General features: G+C 49.3%; 1 protein-coding gene across 6 annotated transcripts in view; it reads right to left on the reverse strand.

The window, feature by feature from the left end:
• The window catches only part of soga3a (SOGA family member 3a), an 84,391-nt gene that overhangs the window by 20,709 nt on the left and 43,623 nt on the right, over positions 1-20,059 (reverse strand). For 2 of the 6 annotated variants that reach the window (XM_038799783.1, XM_038799778.1), the window contains exons 1-2: positions 16,136-16,703; positions 13,763-13,930 (exon numbers count right to left, since the gene is read on the reverse strand). In XM_038799783.1, the coding sequence (XP_038655711.1) occupies positions 13,763-13,930; positions 16,136-16,417 (450 nt within the window). In that variant the 5' untranslated portion in view covers positions 16,418-16,703. Of the gene's footprint in view, positions 1-13,762; positions 13,931-16,135; positions 16,704-17,260; positions 17,633-20,059 lie in introns of those variants that run through there. The other 4 variants (XM_038799780.1, XM_038799779.1, XM_038799777.1 and 1 more) reach the window with 4 other exon arrangements.

Genomic DNA, 20,059 nt, shown 5'->3' on the forward strand with positions numbered 1-20,059 from the left:
CAGAGTCAGTAATCCATTCAAGAATGTGTCCATGCAAATAGAAATTTTATGAAAATGTTTTAAGGACTGAGCCATCATATTAATGAAACACAATTCTGAGATAAATGTACAGAAGAAAGAGACAAAGAACAAGCGCATATTCAAATCTGCTCAGAACAAGGATTATATGAATTCAGCTTTTTCAATAGCTTGCTGTAGAAAGTCTACAAAATAATGTATTTGAGAATTATTATCCCAAATATATCCTTAACTACAGAAAGTGGCCATCCTACAGTAGTTATGGTGAGGCAACTGCTTTTAGTGTCTGCTATATTTTACCTGAAACTTTTTGAGTAAAAACAAGAAGTACGGGACTGCAAAATTAGGCCAAAGTCAGTTCAGTCTGTCTTCCATTAAAGTTTGGCCGTATACAAATTTCTGCTTAGGCCAAGCGAGGGCATTGAGAATTCCTGTTTGAAGCAGATGGAATGTTTTTCCTTAATATGAGAAAGGGGAATACAACGCCTCTGTTCCATTTTGCAGCTGGTCAATGTTGTTGATAATGTGGTTGTGAGTCGCACTATTGAAAACAGCTGTCCAGGATTGCTGGGGGAAATGTTACAATTTAAAGGGTATTTAGGAGACATGGGTAGTAAAATGTTAATATGCAGTTTAAATTAACACAATTTACTTTCTCCAATGAAATAGTAGAGTGTGCTCTACTGACTCGGGGCAGACCAGGCTTGACTTGGGGGACACCAGGGTTAGATTTGGGCGTACCGGTGTTGAGGGTACCGAGGTTTGACTCAGGGGATATCAGACTTGACTCAATGGGAGACTCGGTAAGACTCAAAAAGGCATCAGAGTAAGATTGAAAGGGGTAAGGCTGGAAAAATGACTGGGGTAAGACTGGAAGGGTACCAGGGATTTGACTTCAGGGTACCGGGGTTTGATTCTGGGGAGGAGACCAGGAGTACACTCAGACAAGACAAATGTGGAGACTTTCAAATGTGAAAAGTACCATTCCTAAGGATGCCTTCAGCTGCTGGGCCATGGGCCTCACAGGCGAAAGGAAAGCCTGGGGCATGGGCTTCTTAGAAGGGCCTTACAGAGGGACGAGAAGCCTGTGCAATGTGGTGCAGGGGGTAGGGTGGGGGTTGGAAGTCATTGCGGATTGGCAATGCCACTCAAATTTGGGAGAGGCATAGGGGGGTTTATTGTTTCTGGAGGTGGATTATTGCCAAGGCTAATTGAAAACCTTGTTAGTCATCAATAACTCCTTGCAGCTGAGACCATTCAGCTACAACTCAGTTGACGTGCATAGAGTCAAACTAGTCACACAATTATGCCCACTCAAGCACTACATATATGTGAGTGCCACTGATTACTGCTGAGCATTTAACCCTTGGTGCACTGACTTCCAAAATCGATGACTGCCATGGTGTGCCTGTACCATTGCCTGACTGAGCAAGCAATTATATAACCTTAGAGAATTGGCAATGGCACACTACTCAAGGAGAATGCTCCTAATTCTTGCCTGTGTGCTGAGGTACGTTTTGACAAGTACCTCTCCATAGCACAAAGCCTTGGAGTGAAGCTTTGGACAATGTCTATCTCTGAGATGAAAGTTCAGGATGCAGTAGAATGGCCAAAGCTGTGGCCACTTGGTTATGTGGTGCGGGCTGAGAGTGGTGTGGGGTTTTGCTGAATAGAATGCAAAGTGAGGAAGGGGCATCAATGTGGGCTTTGAGAGGCAGCTTTAGGTAATGAATGGGCAAAGAGTGGTCCTTAGGAGACAAACGCTAACCGTCAAGTCTCTCTCTTTGATACTGTATAGAACCTCAAGCCTTTTTTTATTCGTTCATGGGACTTGGGCATCGCAAGCTGCGCCAGCATTTATTGCCCATCCCCAATTGTCCTTGAAGGGCCAGTTAAGAGTCTACTACATTGCTCAGGGTTTGGAGTCACATGTAGGCCAGACCAGTTAAGGATGGCAGATTTCCTTCCCTAAAGGACATTAGTGTACAGATGGGTTTTTAACAATAATCGATAATGGTTTCATGGTCACCATTGGACTTTTAACTCCAGGTTTTTATTGAATTCAAATTTCACCATCTGCATTTGACCTTGAGCATTACTCTAGGTCTCTAGTTTTCCAATCCAATGACAATACCACTATGTCACCACGTCCTGCTGATATTGTTATCATTCTTCTTGTTTATAGGCAGAAGACAAAAAGACGATGTCAAGCGAGGGGCTTAGCTCGCCAAAGGCAGGAACAGAACCGTGAAGAGGAATGGACGGCAGTGCTTGCTCCACATGCAGAGGATGATTCTCAGAGAGCCATTGCCCCAAGGTGCCTCTCTCGACCTAGGGTCTACAGAGGGAGCCTAACATACCTGAAATCCAAGAACCAGTGTCGCTGGAAATTACGCATGTCCAGGGATCGTGTTGGCACATCTGTCACTATCTGCAGGATCAGGTAGCATGGGGATTTGGAGGCCGTTCACTGCCGGTGTCACTGAAAGTTCAATTTTATGCCAGTAGCTCCTTTCAAGGCTCCAGGTGACCTCTGTAGGATTTTGCAAGCCTCTGCACACTAGTGGATCCAGGAGGTGACCGATGTAATTTTTGTGAGGGTACACAACTTTTCCAGTTTCTCCAGGCTCGGCCAAGCCAGGATACAAGAGCCATTGGCTTTGCACAAATCTCTGGCATTGCACAAGTGCAAGGTGCCATCAACCATATTCACATGGCACTCAGAGCTCTGTGTCATCAAGCTGTGAATTATGTGAACTGCAAGGATTTCCACTCACTGAATGTTCATTCCTGGCCTCCAACAATCTCCAAGTGCCGACACTGTGGGACACCCCTCCCTCCGCCTGTTATGGATCTGACAGTGCAATGTGCTCACCAGATTGTAACCCTGAGGCTGCTCAAAAATTAGGTCCCACTGAAGTGTGGTCTATGCTGGTGGAGGGTGGGGGTGAACGCTGTGACGGCTTTTTCACTTTGGGTTTTGTGAATTCTTCTTCTTCACAGATTTCAGGGCTGGAGTCGAGGATCTGGCTGGTGGATTCCCTGGCTGCTTCCGAGCAGTGCCTGCGTCAGAAAGAAGAGGTCATTAGTGCAGGGGCTTTTAGAAACAGGAGGCATGACTCATAGCATTATTATCTGATAGATGTTGCAGTGCTCGATTTTCACTTGGTTTATCAAAACCGACCTCACCATCAGCACAGGAGTGGTCAACGCCTTCCCCGGCCAGCTGGATTGTTCTGTCCTCAAAGTCCGTGAGGACCTCCAGCTCAGGCATCCCGCCGCCCATCTGCGAACTCTTCCTCATGTTATGTGCTAGCTTCTAGTCCAAGAAAACTGATGCAGAGAGTGTAAACAGGACATATGCCAGGGCAGATGATAAGGATGCCAGACATGTGTGGAATGGTGAGTAAGACCAGCGAGTTGTTAAGAACACAATCGACAGGGGAGATAACAATGTGTGAGGGAGAGCAAGCAGTGGTGTTCCTTGAGCTGGGAGTGAGTGAGATCTCTGTGGACGTGTAATGCGTGTGTGAGTTGGGAGTGATGAGAAGAGTGACTTATCCTGGCAGAACGGTGGTGATAATTCATCCTCTTGCAGCACTGGATGGCTGTCCTCTTCTGCAAGGAGTTAGCACTGACCACCGCTGCCATGCTGGTTTGCTGATCTTGCTGGTAGGTCTTTGCTCAGAGCATAGGTATATCATATCAAGGTGGGCCTCCGCTACATCCAGCAGCCACTCCAGGGAGGCATTGGTGAATTTTGGGGAAGTATTCTTCTTACTTTTCACAGCCATGAGTTCCTAATGGCAAGAGTGCTAGCTGCGTTCAGGGATGGCCTTTAAATGTGGCATCACAGTCAGTCACCTGCCAGCCATACAGCATATAAACCATACATGAAAATGTTTGTCATTGAGTGCCGCATTATTTGGTGGGAAAAGCCACCATTGCTATCAGCAAACTAAATCAGCAACGTTTCCCCACCTGCCATCCGCTTGTGACTATTTCTGAGAAAGCCTCACTCTCAAAGCTTACTCTTAGGCTAAATAGATGCTGTCCATTATGAAGAAAATTAAAAAATAAGGGATAGGATTTATTCACGATGCTATTTTTACATATAGATGTAAAACCATTTACAAAGATTGATTTTTCAACTCCATCATGCATAACACCCAGAGGGAATCTTCTTTAATATGTTTTGTAAAGATTGATGAAAGTTATCTGATTTACTAAGCTTAAGGTTAAATATTCATAGAATCAGAGTATTTATAGTGCAGAAGGAGGCCATTTGGCCTATCGAGTCTCCAGCAGCCCTTGGAAAGAGCACCCCACTTTACTCCATCCTATCCCCGTAACCCCACCTAACCTTTTTTGGACACTAACGCTAATTCATCTAACCTGCACATCTTTGGACTGTGAGAGGAAACCGGAGCACCCGGAGGAAACACACATAGACATGGGGAGAAAATGCAGACTCTGCACAGACAGTGACCCAGCGGGTAATCGAACCTGGGACCCTGGAGCTGTGAAGCCAACAGTGCTAACCACCATTTAACTCTCAAGATATATTTCAACTTATGTATCTATTTAAATGCAGACTGTTTCTTCCTGAAACAAACTAATGACCGACAGTATGTTGTGGAAAATGGAATGTTGGTGTTAATTGCAAGGAGAATCGAGTATAAAAATGGTGAAGTATTGCTACAGCTGTACAGGGCCTGGTTAGACTGCATCTGCAGTTATCTGTACAGTTTTGGTCACCTTACTTGTATTAGAAACACTTCAGAGCAGGTTCACCCAAATCATTCCTTTTTTTTTTTAAATGTTTTTTAATTGAGTTTTTGAACAAAGTATATTTACCGTTATGTACACAGAATAAGAAATATATATATTTATATATTATATACATATATAGAAGAGAAGGAGGCGACTTATGTGAAGATGAGACGTGATGCCAGTGATGCTTCCAGGCCCCATTTTCTGCCCTCCCCCACGTATGAGTAGGTTCTTCCCGGAGGTGGAGGGTAGATGTGAATGGTGCCAAGGAGACCCGGCCAACCACACCCACATGTTCTGGTCTTGCCCCAGACTTGCCGGGTACTGGACAGCCTTCTTCGAGGCAATGTCCAAAGTGGTGGGGATGGGGTTGGAGCCATGCCCGAAAGTGGCGGTTCCAGTCCATCAAGGAACCATTTCATTCCGGGCTCCCCCATTGGGGACTCCAAGGTGTACAGCCCTTGATAGAAGGCCTTGCAAGGTTTTGTTGATCTTTTCTGGTTCTGTTTCTAATGTGCCTCTGGTATCTCTGATTTGTGCAATTTCTCTGGTGGCTGCCTGCTCTCTCAGTTGGTGTGCCAACAGGTGGCTGACTGGCTTTGTCTCAGTGTTCGTATAGGGTCCCACGTGCCTGGCGGAGTTGGTGCACTACTTTCCTGGTGGAGATTTCCCCTCTTAGTACGGCCTTTCGCGCTTCCCAGAACGTGGAGGGTTGAGACCTCCCCATTCTGGTTGTTCTCCGTGTACTCTGCTATGGCCCGCGATATCTTTTCATTGAAGGCCTTGTCAGGTAGTAGGGCAATGTCCAACCTCCATGTGGGGGCGTTGGGCCCTGCCCATCTCCAACCTCACGTCCATGTAATGTGGAGAATAGTCTGATATCACAATTTCGGAGTATTCCACTTTGTCTATCCCGGAAGCACCGTTTTCCCCACCACAAAGAAGTCAATTCTGGAGTATACGTTGTGTACTGGGAAGAAGAAGGAGAATTCCTTCTCCCTTGGGTGGGTGAACCTCCAGGGATCCACCGCTCCCATCTGTTCCATAAAGTGACTGAGTTTCCTTGCCATGCTTGAGGTTTTCCCCGTTTTGGGGTTTGATCTATCTGTCGTTGGATCCTGTACACAGTTGAAGTCCCCCCCACGATTAGTCGGTGCATCGCTATGTCAGGGATTTCTGCCATGGTCTTTTTGATGAAGCTCGTGTCGTCCTAGTTGGGTACGTACACATTAACTAGTACAGTAGTCCCCCTTTATAACGCGGGTGTTGGGGTCCAAGACCCCCACCCGCGTTGTAACCGAGCCGCGGATATCCATGATGGGGGTTTTAAATTTATTTAAAAATCTATGCTAGCGCTTCCCATTGAGTGTCTACGGGGGAGGGAGAGGTCAGACCCCCGAAGACTCACAATGGGAAGCGCTAGCATAGATTTTTAAATAAATTTAAAACCCCCATCGTGGATCCAATTAAAATTTCAGCGGCCGGCTCACTTTGATCCGGAGAGAAGCTGCTCTCAGTGAAATAATCAGCCGGCCGCTGAAATTGACACTGCCCGCTGCTCTCTCCCTCCAATCCAACTTTTAAGTTTTAATGTTTCTGATTGGAGGGAGAGAGCAGCCGGCAGTGTCAATTTCTTTTTTTTCCCTCCGGCTTGCCCCCTCTCCCCCCACATCCTCCAACTAGACCCCTCTCCCCCCACACCCTCCGGCTCGCCCCCTCTACCCCCCCAACACCCTCCGGCTCGCCCCCGCAGGGGGGTCTCCCCACACCCGCAGGGGGGTCTCCCCCACACCCGCAGGGGGGTCCCCCCCCACACCCGCAGGGGGGGTCCCCCCCACACCCGCAGGGGGGGGCCCCCCCCCACACCCGCAGGGGGGGTCCCCCCCCACACCCGCAGGGGGGTCCCCCCCCACACCCGCCCCCCCCTCCTCTCCCCCCCAACACCCGCCCCCCCTCTTCTCCCCCCCCAACACCCGCCCCCCCCCTCCTCTCCCCCCCCAACACCCCGCCCCCCCCTCCTCTCCCCCCAACACCGCCCCCCTCCTCTCCCCCCAACAGCCCGCCGCCCTCCTCTCCCCCCCAACACCCGCCTCCCCTCCTCTCCCCCCCCAACAACCCGCCCCCCTCCTCTCCCCACCAACACCAGCCCCCCCTCCTCTCCCCCCCAACACCCGCCCCCCCTCCTCTCCCCCCCCCCCCCCGCCCCCCCTCCTCTCCCCCCCCAACACCCGCCCCCCCTCCTCTCCCCCCCAACACCCGACCCCCCCCAACACCCGACGCCCCCCAACACCCCCCCTCCAACACCCGCCCCCCCCCCCTCTCCCCCCCCCACCACCCGCCCCCCCCCTCCTCTCCCCCCCCAACACCCGCCCCCCTCCTCTCCCCCCCAACACCCGCCCCCCTCCTCTCCCCCCCCAACACCCGCCTCCCCTCCCTCCTCTCCCCCCCCAACACCCGCCCCCCCTCCTCTCCCCCCCAACACCCGACACCCCTCCTCTCCCCCCCAACACCCGACCCCCCCCAACACCCCCCCAACACCCGACGCCCCCAACACCCCCCCTCCAACACCCGCCCCCCTCCAACACCCGCCCCCCCCTCCTCTCCCCCCAACACCCGCCCCCCCCCTCCTCTCCCCCCCAACACCCGCCCCCCCTCCTCTCCCCCCCCACACCCCCCCCTCCTCTCCCCCCCAACACCGCCCCCCCTCCTCTCCCCCCCAACACCCGACCCCCCTCCTCTCCCCCCCAACACCCGACCCCCCCAACACCCCCCCCAACACCCGACGCCCCCCAACACCCCCCCTCCACACCCCCCCCCCTCCTCTCCCCCCCAACACCCGCCCCCCTCCTCTTCCCCCCCCCAACACCCGCCCCCCTCCTCTCCCCCCAACACCCGCCCCCCCTCCTCTCACCCCCCAACACACCGCCTCCCCTCCTCTCCCCCCCCAAACACCCGCCCCCCACACACCCCCCTCCTCTCCCCCCCTCTTCTCCCCCCCCCCTCCTCTCCCCCCCCTCCTCCCCTTCCCCCCCCTTCCCCCCTCTTCTCCCCCCCTCTTCTCCCCCCCTCCCCCCCCTCTTCTCCCCCCCTCCCCCCTCTTCTCCCCCCCTCCCCCCTCTTCTCCCCCCCCTCTTCTCCCACCCTCCCCCCCTCTTCTCCCCTCCCCCTCTTCTCCCCCCCAACACCCGCCCCCCCTCTTCTCTTCTCCCCCCCAACACCCGCCCCCTCCCTTCTCCCCCCCCCCCAACACCCGCCCCCTCCCTTCTCCCCCCCCCCCAACACCCGCCCCCTCCCTTCTCCCCCCCCCACACCCGCCCCCTCCCTTCTCCCCCCCCCCCAACACCCGCCCCCTCCCTTCTCCCCCCCCCCCCAACACCCGCCCCCTCCCTTCTCCCCCCCCCCCCCAACCCCCCCCTCGGCAGTGTCAATTTCAGCGGCCAGCTGATTGTTTCAGTGAGAGCAGCTTCCCTCTCTGGATCAACGTGAGCCGGCCGCTGAAATTGACACTGCCGGCTGCTCTCTCCCTCCAATCCAACTTTTAAGTTTTATGTTTCTGATTGGAGGGAGAGAGCAGCCGGCAGTGTCAATTTCAGCGGCCGGCTCACTTTGATCCGTAGAGGGAAACTGCTCTCTCACTGAAACAATCAGCTGGCCGCTGAAATTGACACTGCCGGCTGCTCTCTCCCTCTAATCAGAAACATTAAAACTTAAAAGTTGGATTGGAGGGAGAGAGCAGCGGGCAGTGTCAATTTCAGCGGCGGGCTGATTATTTCAGTGAGAGCAGCTTCCTTCTCCGGAGCCGGCCGCTGAAATTGACACAACTGACAGTTGGGGTCCATCAGCCCCCCCGCGGTATATCGCGAACCGCGGTATTGCGGAGCGCGGTATAACGGGGGACTACTGTACTACCGGTGCCCCATCCAGGGCCCCGCTGACCATGACATACCGATCCCTGGGTCCGTAACCGTCTTTGTCGCCCTAAACATCGTCCTCTTGCCGATCAGTATTGCCACCCCCTGGCCCTTGTCCCATAGCAGGAGTGGTAGGTTTGTCCCACCCAGCCCTTTCTTACCCGCAGTCGGTCCTGCTCCCAGGTGTGTCTCTTGGAGGAAGACTATGTCAGCCCTCATATTTCTTAGGTGGTGAGGACTCTGAATCTTTTCACTGGGCCGTTGAGTCCTCTTACGTTCCAGGTGACTGTCCTGGTGGGGGGCTTCTGTCCCCTCGCTCCTGTGGGATTAACCATATTTACCTGGTGGACATGCCCCTGCCCTCCGGGGTTTCCCTTTGTTAGGGGGCCGTCCAGGATGGCCGCTGTCACTGCTCTCTCCATGCGGTTGGGTTCCTGCGCTCCGGGGTTTCCCTTTGTCCACGAGGCACCCGACATGGCCGCCGACTGTGTGTCCGCCACGCAGGTAATCCCCTGCACTCTGGGGTCTCCCTTCGCCCAGAGACCGTACTGGGTGGATGCTTCCAGCGATTCCTTGTTTCGAGCCCTTGGTTGTGGCACTTTGTAGCCCTATTGCTATTCCTTTTCTAGCCTTGTTTGTCCCTCCTTCCCTGTGTCCCCAGATCCCGGTCTGTTCCTCCCTGTGTCTCCCCACACACACCCCCCCCCCCCCGGCGGTCTCTCCCTTGCACCCCCTTTCTCCCCCCTCCTGTATACCTGTCCTTTGTCCCTCTTTCCCCTGTTCCTATCCCCATTTGCTCTCCCGCCTCTGTTGAGTGGTCCCTCCCATCCCCTGCCTGACGCCTTCCCCCCGTTGTTGGGGGCCCTGCTTTGTTGCATGTCCCCAGTGCTAGCTTTCCTGCTATTGCGGTGTCCCCCCTCTCAGGAGTTACTGTCTCACTTCTCACTTGCCCGGCCTCTGCGGTTTTATGCCCGCTCTTCCCCCATCCTACCCTGCACTCCTCTTGCTTGCTCTCCCTTCTCCGCTACTCTCGTTCTCCCATGCTGGGGCCTGGTCTCCGACCTGACGCGGTCTCGCGGGCAGTGGTTTGCTGTTTGTTCAGAGTGCGCTCGCCGTGGCGGGGGGGGGGGGGGGGGGTGGCTGGCGTTGCCCCTTGCCAGGGGCCCCTTATTTCTATCCTAGCTGTTGGTTTTCCAGCCCGTGTTACTCGACAAGCGTGTTTGCTTCAGCGGGGGCTGTAAAAAAGTATTCTTTCTTGGTATGTGACCCAGAGTTTCGCTGGGTACAGCATACCAAAACGCACTTTGCTCTTGTGAAGAGCTGGTTTCGCTCTATTGAATTCAGCCCGTCTCCTGGCTAGGTCTGCCCCAATTTCCTCGTAAATTATAATGGCGTGTCCTTCCCATTTGCAGGTTCTGTTTTTCCTGGCCCAGCGCAGGATTGTTTCCCTATCCTGGTACCGGTGCAGTTTAGCTGTAACTGCTCTCGGGTGGTTCCCCCGCCTTGGGCTTCGGGTGCAGCGACCAATGTGCTCTGTCCATTTCTGGTGGGTTGGGGAACGTTTTCCTCCCCACTAAGTTGCCCAGCACCTCGGCCACGTATGCCATGGGGTTTCTATCCTCGATCCCCTCTGGTAGGCCCACTATCCTGACATTTTGCCTTCTCGAGAGGTTTTTCTGATCGTCCACTCTGCCCTTCAGGCTCCCCTGTGTTGTGCCCAGTCTTGCCACCTCCTTCTCCAGGGCCGTAATCCAGCTGCTCATGTCAGTTGCGGCTTTCTCCAGCTCCTCATGTCAGATGCGGCTTTCTCCAGCTCCTTAATTGTCGCCTCTTGGGCTTCCAGTTTCTCCTCTGCTCTGCCCAGGGCGAGCTGCACCACCACCAAGGCCTTGGACATTGCTACCTGCACTGCGGCCTCTATGTCTGCCCTCGCCTCTGCCTTGTTCTCCTGCTGATGTTCCCTCAGCGCCTCGGCAAAGGCTGCCTTCCAGTTCCAGTTCCCCCCTGGTCCAGGGGGAAAATGCTCCTGTCTTCCCAGCTCTTTTTGATGCGGCGATACTTCCGTTCCGCCGCTTCGTGCGCTGATTAGCTCGTCTGAACGGGCTCACCCATTGCCCCATCTGCTTTTGGTGCCCTTTGTCCCTCTGCTTTGGCTCCCTTCTGACATTCTTTTCCTCCCCTTTTTTTCCCCTCCATTTTTTGTCTCTTTCTTTTACCCCCCCCCCCCCCCCCTTTTCTTTTCCCCTCCCTTCTCTCCTTTACCACTATTTTCACCCAAATCATTCCTGGGATGTAGCTTATGAAGAAACGTTGAGCAGGTTGGGTGGATCCCCATTAGAGTTTAGAATAATGAGAGGTGAACTTATTGAAACAGATATGGGGACTTGATAGGGTTAGGATGTTAGGATGTTTCCCTTTGTGGGGGAGTTTAGAACTCGGGACACAGTTACAAAATTAGGGGTCTCCCATGTAAAGACTGAGATGAAGAGGTTTTTTTCTCTCAGAGAGACCTTAGTCTCTGGTGTTCTCTTCCCCAGAGAACAGTGGAGGCTGAATCACTGAAAATATTCAAGGCTGAGTCACAAAGTGTCGTGCCTAGTATAAACATGAAGATGTGACTCATTTTAAGGCTATATTTTACTAAGTGAACACCAAAAGTTGTTTAAGATGGCTATAGCATATCATGTGACTGGGCAGTACTCAGTTCCAGACTTTCCTCAAGTTAAAGTCAATTCCTGATTAAATGTGGACAATCACGGCCACTTGTAAAATTCACGCACCCCTATGTTAAAGATGGACTGTCAACAGAAAGAACTATTACATTTCAGCTGACTCGTCTTTCTGCTTTATCAGGATAATAGAGACATTGAAGCTCAATGGATGTTAGACGAACATGAAATAGATCTCATCGACCTTTCAGTTTCCTGTAATGGCTCTTCACTCTCACCATAAAGATCATGACTATTTGAAATCTCAGGATATAAGAAGCCACACCACAGGATGTTTACCGGCCTAAAACAGGACTTTGGACTCGTAGCCAGCCACATGGGTGATACAGTTATGTTTCTTTGTTTGAGGCAACTTTTTTAACATAGAGGGTGGTGAGAGCCTGCAACTCTCTGCCAGGTAAGGTGGTGGAAGCAGGGACGATAGCAACGTTTAAGAGGCATCTTGACAAATACATGAATAGGAGGAGAATTGAGGGATACGGACCTCGGAAGTGCAGAAGGTTTTAGATTAGACAGGCATCATGTTCGACGCAGGCTTTGTTCTTTGATATCTGCTTTTAAAAATAACAGCCAAAACTGTTCTGGGACAGATAGAGTCAGAAACACTATCTGAAAGCCATCAAACCAGCTGTGAGACAACTGCACTGCCGAGATAAAAAATGGCTTTACCATGAAAGTGGGAGGAAGGGCTCTCGCCTAATCTGTTCCAACTTCTGGATTACCAGAGAGCCAATTTCCTGGCAGACCAACAACAATAAGCCTCACCATTAACTGATAACTTTTAAAACCTCTACTCCAGTTAAAGCATCAATTCATCTAAAAGGGCGGCATGGTGGTGCAGTGGTTAGCACTGCTGACACACGCGGCAAGGTCCCGGGTTCAATCCCAGCCCCGGGTCACTGTCCTTGTGGAGTTTGCACATTCTCCCAGTGTCTGCGTGGGTCCCACCCCCACAACCCCAGGGTAGGTGGATTGGCCACGCTAAATTGCCCCTTCATTGAAATAATAATGAATCGGGTACTTTAAATTTATTTTTAAAAATCAATTCATGTAAAAAAATTACAAGCCTGCTATGAAGGAGATTTAAATAATTCCAGATGGCAATCACATTGTTTTTTTCTTCCTCTGTACCTAATCTTTGTGCGTGGTAGTGTGTGTGAGACACACATTTTATACCTCTGGGGCAAGTGTGTGATAATAACACCTTGCTGCTTAAATCACTTAAATTGGAACACCATCCTGACCGTAAAAGAACACGAACCTCACATATAAAAACACTTCATCATGCACAAACTCAAATTCCATAAAATTTGTCCATGACCATAGATTTTTGATTGACAAGGGAGCCTAGGATTATGGGGCAGACAATAAAGTGAAATTGGGGCACAGTCAGGTCAGCCATCAATGGTGGAGCAGGCTCAAGCTATCAAATGGCCCAGAGCTGTTCTTAATTCTTGTGTCCTTGTACGCTTACATCAGTAAATCATGGAATTCTAACACATACTCCTTTTATTGTTTGCACAAACTGGTTATTAAGTGAAATTGTGTTAGGAACAAAAGGCCGGATTTCCTTTGCAAATACAATTCAAATCTGATATCCAAAAACAACCGTAAATGCAGACTCATCCTGCTCATCTGGTCTATTTATCGGTGCTGGGTTCATAAGCTCAAAGATATAACATCAGGTCAATATAGCAGGAGCCTTTTTTTTCCCCCTGCATTTTCAAAAAAGAATATATATGAAGATGATATTATTTCTCAAGATGGGGAATGTATTTATACTTCTAGATTTCTTAGCGTGACTTGTGATTGTGTTGGGAGCAATGTGGGTCAGGGAGTTGGCACAACTTGTTTTGACTTTATTTATAAGGATTAGTTAGGTTTGGGAGCTGGGTGGGGGGGGGGGTGGGTTGCGTGGGGTTGCGTGGGGTTGAGAGGCCCTGCTTCAGTGGTCATCCTGGCTATGTTTGTTATGGTTCACGATTAATGGATGGGGTTCTGTGCTGGGCTTGGTTTCTGCAAAATAAGTCTTCAAAGATTTCTCCCAGACTGGTTTTCCTCCAGCTCCAGGTGGAGGCTGAGCATCACTAATTCTGTTCATAAACTGTCTTGCATGTCAGCAACATTTCATATTGTCAATTAATCATTCATTTAAATTTGTAACACCACATTGTGCAGTATAAATATTCTGTCAAATAGTTGAGTGATGCGCTACCAGATAATAAAAAATTTCCTCGCATAAATTGCTGAACATTATCCAGTAATTCACTGCTTCCTTTTTCTTCTGTACATCCAACAATCATGTAGAAATGTTTCCACGTAAAAGCTTACCTGTCCAATTCGACATTTCAGCTCTGCTCTCTCTAGTTCCCAAGCATATTTGTCACTGGAATACTGATGCTGCAGTTCTGCCCTTTGATCTTCCTCCTTTTTAACTTTAACCTGAACACTTTCCAAGATAGATTTAAGATCAAGTAAAATTCTTCTATTTTCACCAGCCTGGGATAAAAGATACAAGTCTTTAGATATGTACTTAAAAATGAAAAACGTTTCATCATGTGCCAGCTGTGTCAGATGGTAGAACTCACAACTTGGTGCCAAAATTAAGCTTTGGAGTTCCAGAACAGAGTTTAAGGTTCTAATGCAGGCTGGCACTGCAGTGAAAAACTGAGAAGATACTAAATAGTTTAGCTGGATGAGTCATTAAACCAAGATTCTGTCTGCCTGATCTGATGGATGTTATGATCTCATGGCATTATTAGGACAGCAAGATGTCTCCTGATTCGGTCTTCACAAATACCACCAAAGAAATATTCTATTTATGTGAGGTACCAGAGTACTGCTAAGACTGGTGGAACTCCATCCCTGTATCAGTCAGTAATTTAGGAGGGATGGGAATAAAACTAGAATAAATTTGTTGATTCCCTGAGCTAATTTAATTTGCTAAATAACTTATGTTCAATCACATTATGAAAAGACTGAATTGTCATCAAATTGTTAATCGAAACAAGGGGTGTTATGTTTAACAAACATTTGCACAGTTTTAATCCCATGGCACTGTTTAAAATAAACCAGGGAAGTTTTCATCTGTTGTCATGGATAAACATTTATCTCTCAACATCAGTAAAACATTATTATTACAGATCTCCCCGTGTCTGCATGGGTTTCCTCTGGGTGCTCCGGTTTCCTCCCACAGTCCAAAGATGTTCAGATTAGGTGGATTGGCCACACAAAATTGCCTTTAGCTAAAGTGGGGTTACTGGTTTGCGGGGCTAGGGAGGTGTTGGCTTAAGTCGGGTGCTCGTTCCAAGAGCTGGTGCAGATTCGATGGGCCAAATGGCCTCCTTCTGTGCTGTAAATTCTATGAAGTCTACTACTAAAGAAGTCTTAACAATGCACTTAAAAATTCATAGTATGGCCAAAGTCAACATAGCTTTACAAAAGAAAATTAATGGCTGTACAACTGATTAGAGGTTTTTTTGAGGATGTAACTAGTAGGGTTGATAAGGGAACCAGTAGATGTAGTATAGCTGAATTTCCAAAATAAATTCGATAGGGTTTCACAGACAAGGTTAATCAGCAAGCCAAGGGCTCATGTAGTTGGGACATAAATGAGCATGGATGGATGAAGGATTGGTTCAAAGACAGAAAGCAAAGAACCGGCATAAATGGGACATGTTCAAGTTGACAGTCTGTGACCAGTGGAGTGCTGCAAGGATCAGGGCTCTGGCCTCAGCTATTTAAAATCTACATCAATGACTTCGACCAAGAGCCAGAGGGTAATGTATCTATGTTTGCCGACAAAACAAAGTTGGGTGAAAATATAAACTATGAAGAGGAAAAGGGGACTACAAAGAGATCATCAGGTTGTTTATTTCATTGCTGTTTTGTGCGAACTTGCTGTGTGTAAAAATTGGTTGTTGTGTTTTCCCACAGTACAACAGTGACTACGTTTCAAAGTACTTCATTGGCTGTGAAACATCTTGGAAGATTCTGAATGTAAGTTCTTTTTTTACTCTTTTCACAGTACTTTGAACAACCATGGAAGTATAATTACTGCTGTCACATTGCATAGTAAATGGAGTATGACAAATATTATTCACACTTAACAAAATGTCTTCTCAAAAGGCACCATTCCAAGAAAACTATAAAATGTCCACTTGACATTTATTTGATGTTTACAATTAATAATTTAGCCTCTTTTTTGTAAAAATCAGCGTCAGTGTTCACATTCATCAATTTTAAACATTTATCATGGCATTTGGGAGTGTTTAATAAAATGAAGCAAGAATATAGAACAGTTAAATATTGTTAGAAAGAGAACTTGAACCTATGAATGAGAGAAACGTTTCATTATTTAACTTCTAGCATCAACATTTGATGTTCATGAACGTTCGTACCATATATGCTACTTTTAAAAAGGTTAATGTACTAATCTGTCTTTTTCAAAGAGAAAGTTAGGAACTCATTTTACTATAAATTTGGAGCTCAACACGAACAAGCTGTAAGCTATATCTGTCCCAAGAAATCTATGGTAAAAAGGGCAAAGTATTTCATCTCACACCATCTGGACCTGCCGATAATGTCGAAGTTGGGAACCTTTCTGAAGTCAACAATGAACATGTTCGCTAAACGATTTTAACCCTCACTTTCCCCTCACAGCTATACCGACCGGATGAGTGAACCCTGATGCACTTTATTTACTTGGATCTCGGCGACTTCCCTCAGTAACATCTCCTTATCTTTCACCCAGATATCTTTGTCTTGTCTATGGCGTTTTTTCACTTCGTCCAGTTTCTTCTTGAGCCGTAAGAGCTGATACTGGAGCTCGTTTTTATCGGGCTGGGTTTTGCTGGCGAGCCCTTGTCCCGGCTCCTGGGTTGACATGTTTCTGGGCGGACTCCGGCTCCTCTCCCTGCCTCTGCCCTTCTCCCAGGACTGGGACACGGGCGCCCAGCCCCGCACTCCACCATAAGCCTCTTGCATGATGTCCAAAGACAGCCCGCAACTCCGGCATTCTGCGAGCAGGGAAAATACTTTTCTTTCTTAACCCTGCGTCATTTGTCCAGAAAAGGAGTGACGAGCCACTTCATCTAAAACCAGCCCTGGCTCCGTGCAGCCTGGCCTCTCCTGAGCTGCTATCTGGGTCAGTGGCATCGGTTTCATTTCGGTACGTCCGCTAAACAAGGTCAAATCAGCCCGAACACATTGCCAAGAGCTGTGTGTGTGCAAAGCACACGACGGGCACACTGCAGATTGCTAAACCTACTTTAGCACGGATTGTTTAACAACACCGTCGACGTTTAGCGCGGGGGGCGGGCGGGGGGGGGGGGGTTAAACACATCGAAGGCGCTAGTCCCAAAGTGATAGCCCACAAAACTATAGATGTAACGCCAAACGTCCAGGTTCCTAAATATAACCGGTGATGCGAGGCTGGCTTTATTTTCATCGTGAAGAAAGTCCCAGAGATGTTTTCCCTCCAGCTGTTACAAACTTCAAACATATTTATTGCTTGTTGCTTGTTGTTGGATAGTGTAAAAAAAACGCCACTGCTAAATTGACGGCCGCTTCTTCATAAAGCTGCAAAAGAAAGCTGTCAATTTTGGATATTCTTGAAAATCGTTGAAGTTCTTTCACCCGATAGCTGCTGTCACCGAGTACCAGGAACTCCAAGTAAACAAGTAACTTTCTGAGGGCATTACCTTATACAAAAATAAAAATCCGCCCAATTTAGTTTAAATTCTAAAAGGAGAAACGGCAACATCAGGTCATCTGTGAGCCAGCGTCGCTGTTTTAAACTAAAAAGCAAAATGTTGTTCTCTGTCTCACCTGTCTTTCCTCCTCGAAGTCACCCTGAGATTTGCCCCTTCTCTGAGTTTGCACAACGTGTTGCTCCAGAGCTGAGCGGGATGAGGAAAGCTGACGCGCTCCTGAAACCTCAGTACGGCCCCTTCCTTCAGAGAAAGGGAAAAGACTCGTCAAGAACAACATTGACTTGTCTCCAAAAAGCCGCTCCCTTCCCAACATGTGACTTCAGCCATTTGAAACCCCCCAGCTGAGGTCTGGGGCTGAGGCCTGACCCTCCTGGCTGGACTGGGACCACTTTCGGGCGGGATGATAATGAACTCAGGAGTGTGTAGTGACGATAGCAACAACCCTGATTCACGCCCGCCTCCGGTCCAGAGCGTCCATGCGCGGGTCACAGAAACACAGCCCCACCTCGGCGCAGGACGCTTTTAAAATCCAAACACCCTTCACGGGCAAACCCACCCGAATCCGAGGCAAACACCAGCTCCAAGGACTTTGGCGGCTTTATCGAGAAGGCTCCTTCCGATCGAGCGCATGTTGTTGATGATATAATTCACAATTAAATAAAATTGGTCCATGTTCTATTCTGAATGACATTCGGTGCGATCATGGTTGTCAAAGAACACCTACAATCTCAGTTTGGTGTGGTCTGCGTGTCTGCCCGTGTGTTTTTGTCTTTACTGGCTGTGCATGACACACAAACTGTGCACAACCGGATGTTTACAAGTGGAAACTGTGGCAAAGCACCACAGCCTGTTAAGTATAGGGTAACACTGAACACAAGTTATATTGAGTCGCCCGTGCGTCCCAACTTCCAGATGATGCTCATGTATTTATGTAACTGACCTTGTGCTTCACCAACCAGTCTGTGATGAATGGTTATGCTGTCAAACAGCAGATCCCCATTATATTTTTAGACGGAAAGTTAGCATCTATTTAGCGCCTTTCACAAGCGCATGATGTCCCAAAGTGCTTTACAGCCAATGAAGTATTTTTTAAGTGCAGTCACTGTGGCAACCAATTTGTACACAGCACCTCCCTCCCACCAGTGCGTGATACTGATTGAGGGATACACCTCATCAGGACACTAGGGAAACCTCCCCTGCTCCTTCCAAAATAGTGCCATAGGATCTTTGTGTCCGAAGAGCAGATTGGGCTGCTTTAACGGGCTGGATTTTCACCGTGTCCAACATGAATGTAGGGAGCCCGCCCACCAAAAAGCCAGCTGCCCCAGAACCATTTAACGCTAAAAGTAGTGTTAGTTGCCTCTCCCTATCTGGGGAGGAAATCCAGCCTTAGAGAGCTGTTGGCCTGGCACTGTTGTCTCAGCATCACCAGGTTCGAGTGCTGGCTAGTACTGGAGCGCAGTCCCTGAACCAGAGGAGGTTACAGCGACTGTACATCCAGGTGAGTCATAGAACATAGAGAAATACAGCACAGAACAGGCCCTTCGGCCCACGATGTTGTGCCGAACTTTTGTCCTAGGTTAATCATAGATTATCATAGAATTTTGGATACTAAGGGCAATTTATCATGGCCAATCCACCCAACCTGCACATTTTTGGACTGTGGGAGGAAACCGGAGCACCCGGAGGAAACCCACGCACACACAGGGAGGATGTGCAGACTCCACACAGTGATCCAAGCCGGAATCGAACCTGGGACCCTGGAGCTGTGAAGCAATTGTGCTATCCACAATGCTACCGTGCCGCCCTTAAGACCAAATTAATCTACACTCCATTATTCTACCATAATCCATGTACTTATCCAATAGCCGCTTGAAGGTCCCTAATGTTTCCGACTCAACTACTTTCACAGGCAGTACATTCCATGCCCCCACTACTCTCTGGGTAAAGAACCTACCTCTGACATCCATGGGTATTGGTGGGACCTGGCTGACAGACTCCAGCGAGGAGGTTGAGGGGGTGGGGCTGGGTTTGTGAGGCCAGTGGGAAAGAGTTCAAGTAGAGTATGACCTTGAGGAGGTGATCTCAAAGGGCACAGGAGATCCACTAAAAGAGGTCCTTCCCTCTTTCCCAACACCAGGCTGGGAAGTAAAGGACTCAAGTGCTCTCCACCTGGCGTGGGCTTCCCTGTGCAGTGGATAAAATACCAATGGTGGTAGGATGAGGCACTGGCTATTAATTAGCCACTTAAGGACCGCAGTAGTGCCAAGTGTAGATGGACTGTTTGAGACCTTCCCCACCCAGTGTAAAATGGGAGCCATGTCAGGACAGGCCACAAACTGCATTTTACAAGCCGCTCCTTCAAGACACCAACAGGGGGATGTAAAATCCATCCCAATGTCTCATCTAAATGGTAGCCCCTTGGTAATGCAGCTCTCCTTCAAATACTGCATTGGAATGTCAGCCTAGGTTTTTGTGTTTATGTTGTGGAGGGGACTTAACACCAGAACCTTCTGACTCAAAACCTCAGAGCCTCCCAAGTGAGGAGGAAGAACAAAAAGGAAGGGGAACTCCGCTGGATAACAAAGAATCAGGACACAGCCCAAGCTCTGTATTTCCCTGATGCACACCAAACAACCACCCATGGTGAAGAGAACAGGTCGCTCAATTAACCAAAAAGGTGACCCATCTTCCAGGGGAACAACAGCATAGAACTTGGCTCAACTCCTGCCCCATGTGCACCAAAGAAGCAAAGCCTAACTGCCTATGCCCAACAAGTACTCTCAAAAAGGGACATCCCAAGCACCCGGAGACCAAAGCGCTGGACCTGGCCTTGCCAAATACATCCCAACACAGGAAATTATATACCCCAGGGCCCCCAGCACACCACAAAACCTGCACCTCAGCTGAACCC

The sequence above is a fragment of the Scyliorhinus canicula genome, chromosome 6 (genome assembly GCF_902713615.1).
Source record: "Scyliorhinus canicula chromosome 6, sScyCan1.1, whole genome shotgun sequence".
In the NCBI taxonomy this organism is placed as follows: Eukaryota; Metazoa; Chordata; class Chondrichthyes; order Carcharhiniformes; family Scyliorhinidae; genus Scyliorhinus; species Scyliorhinus canicula.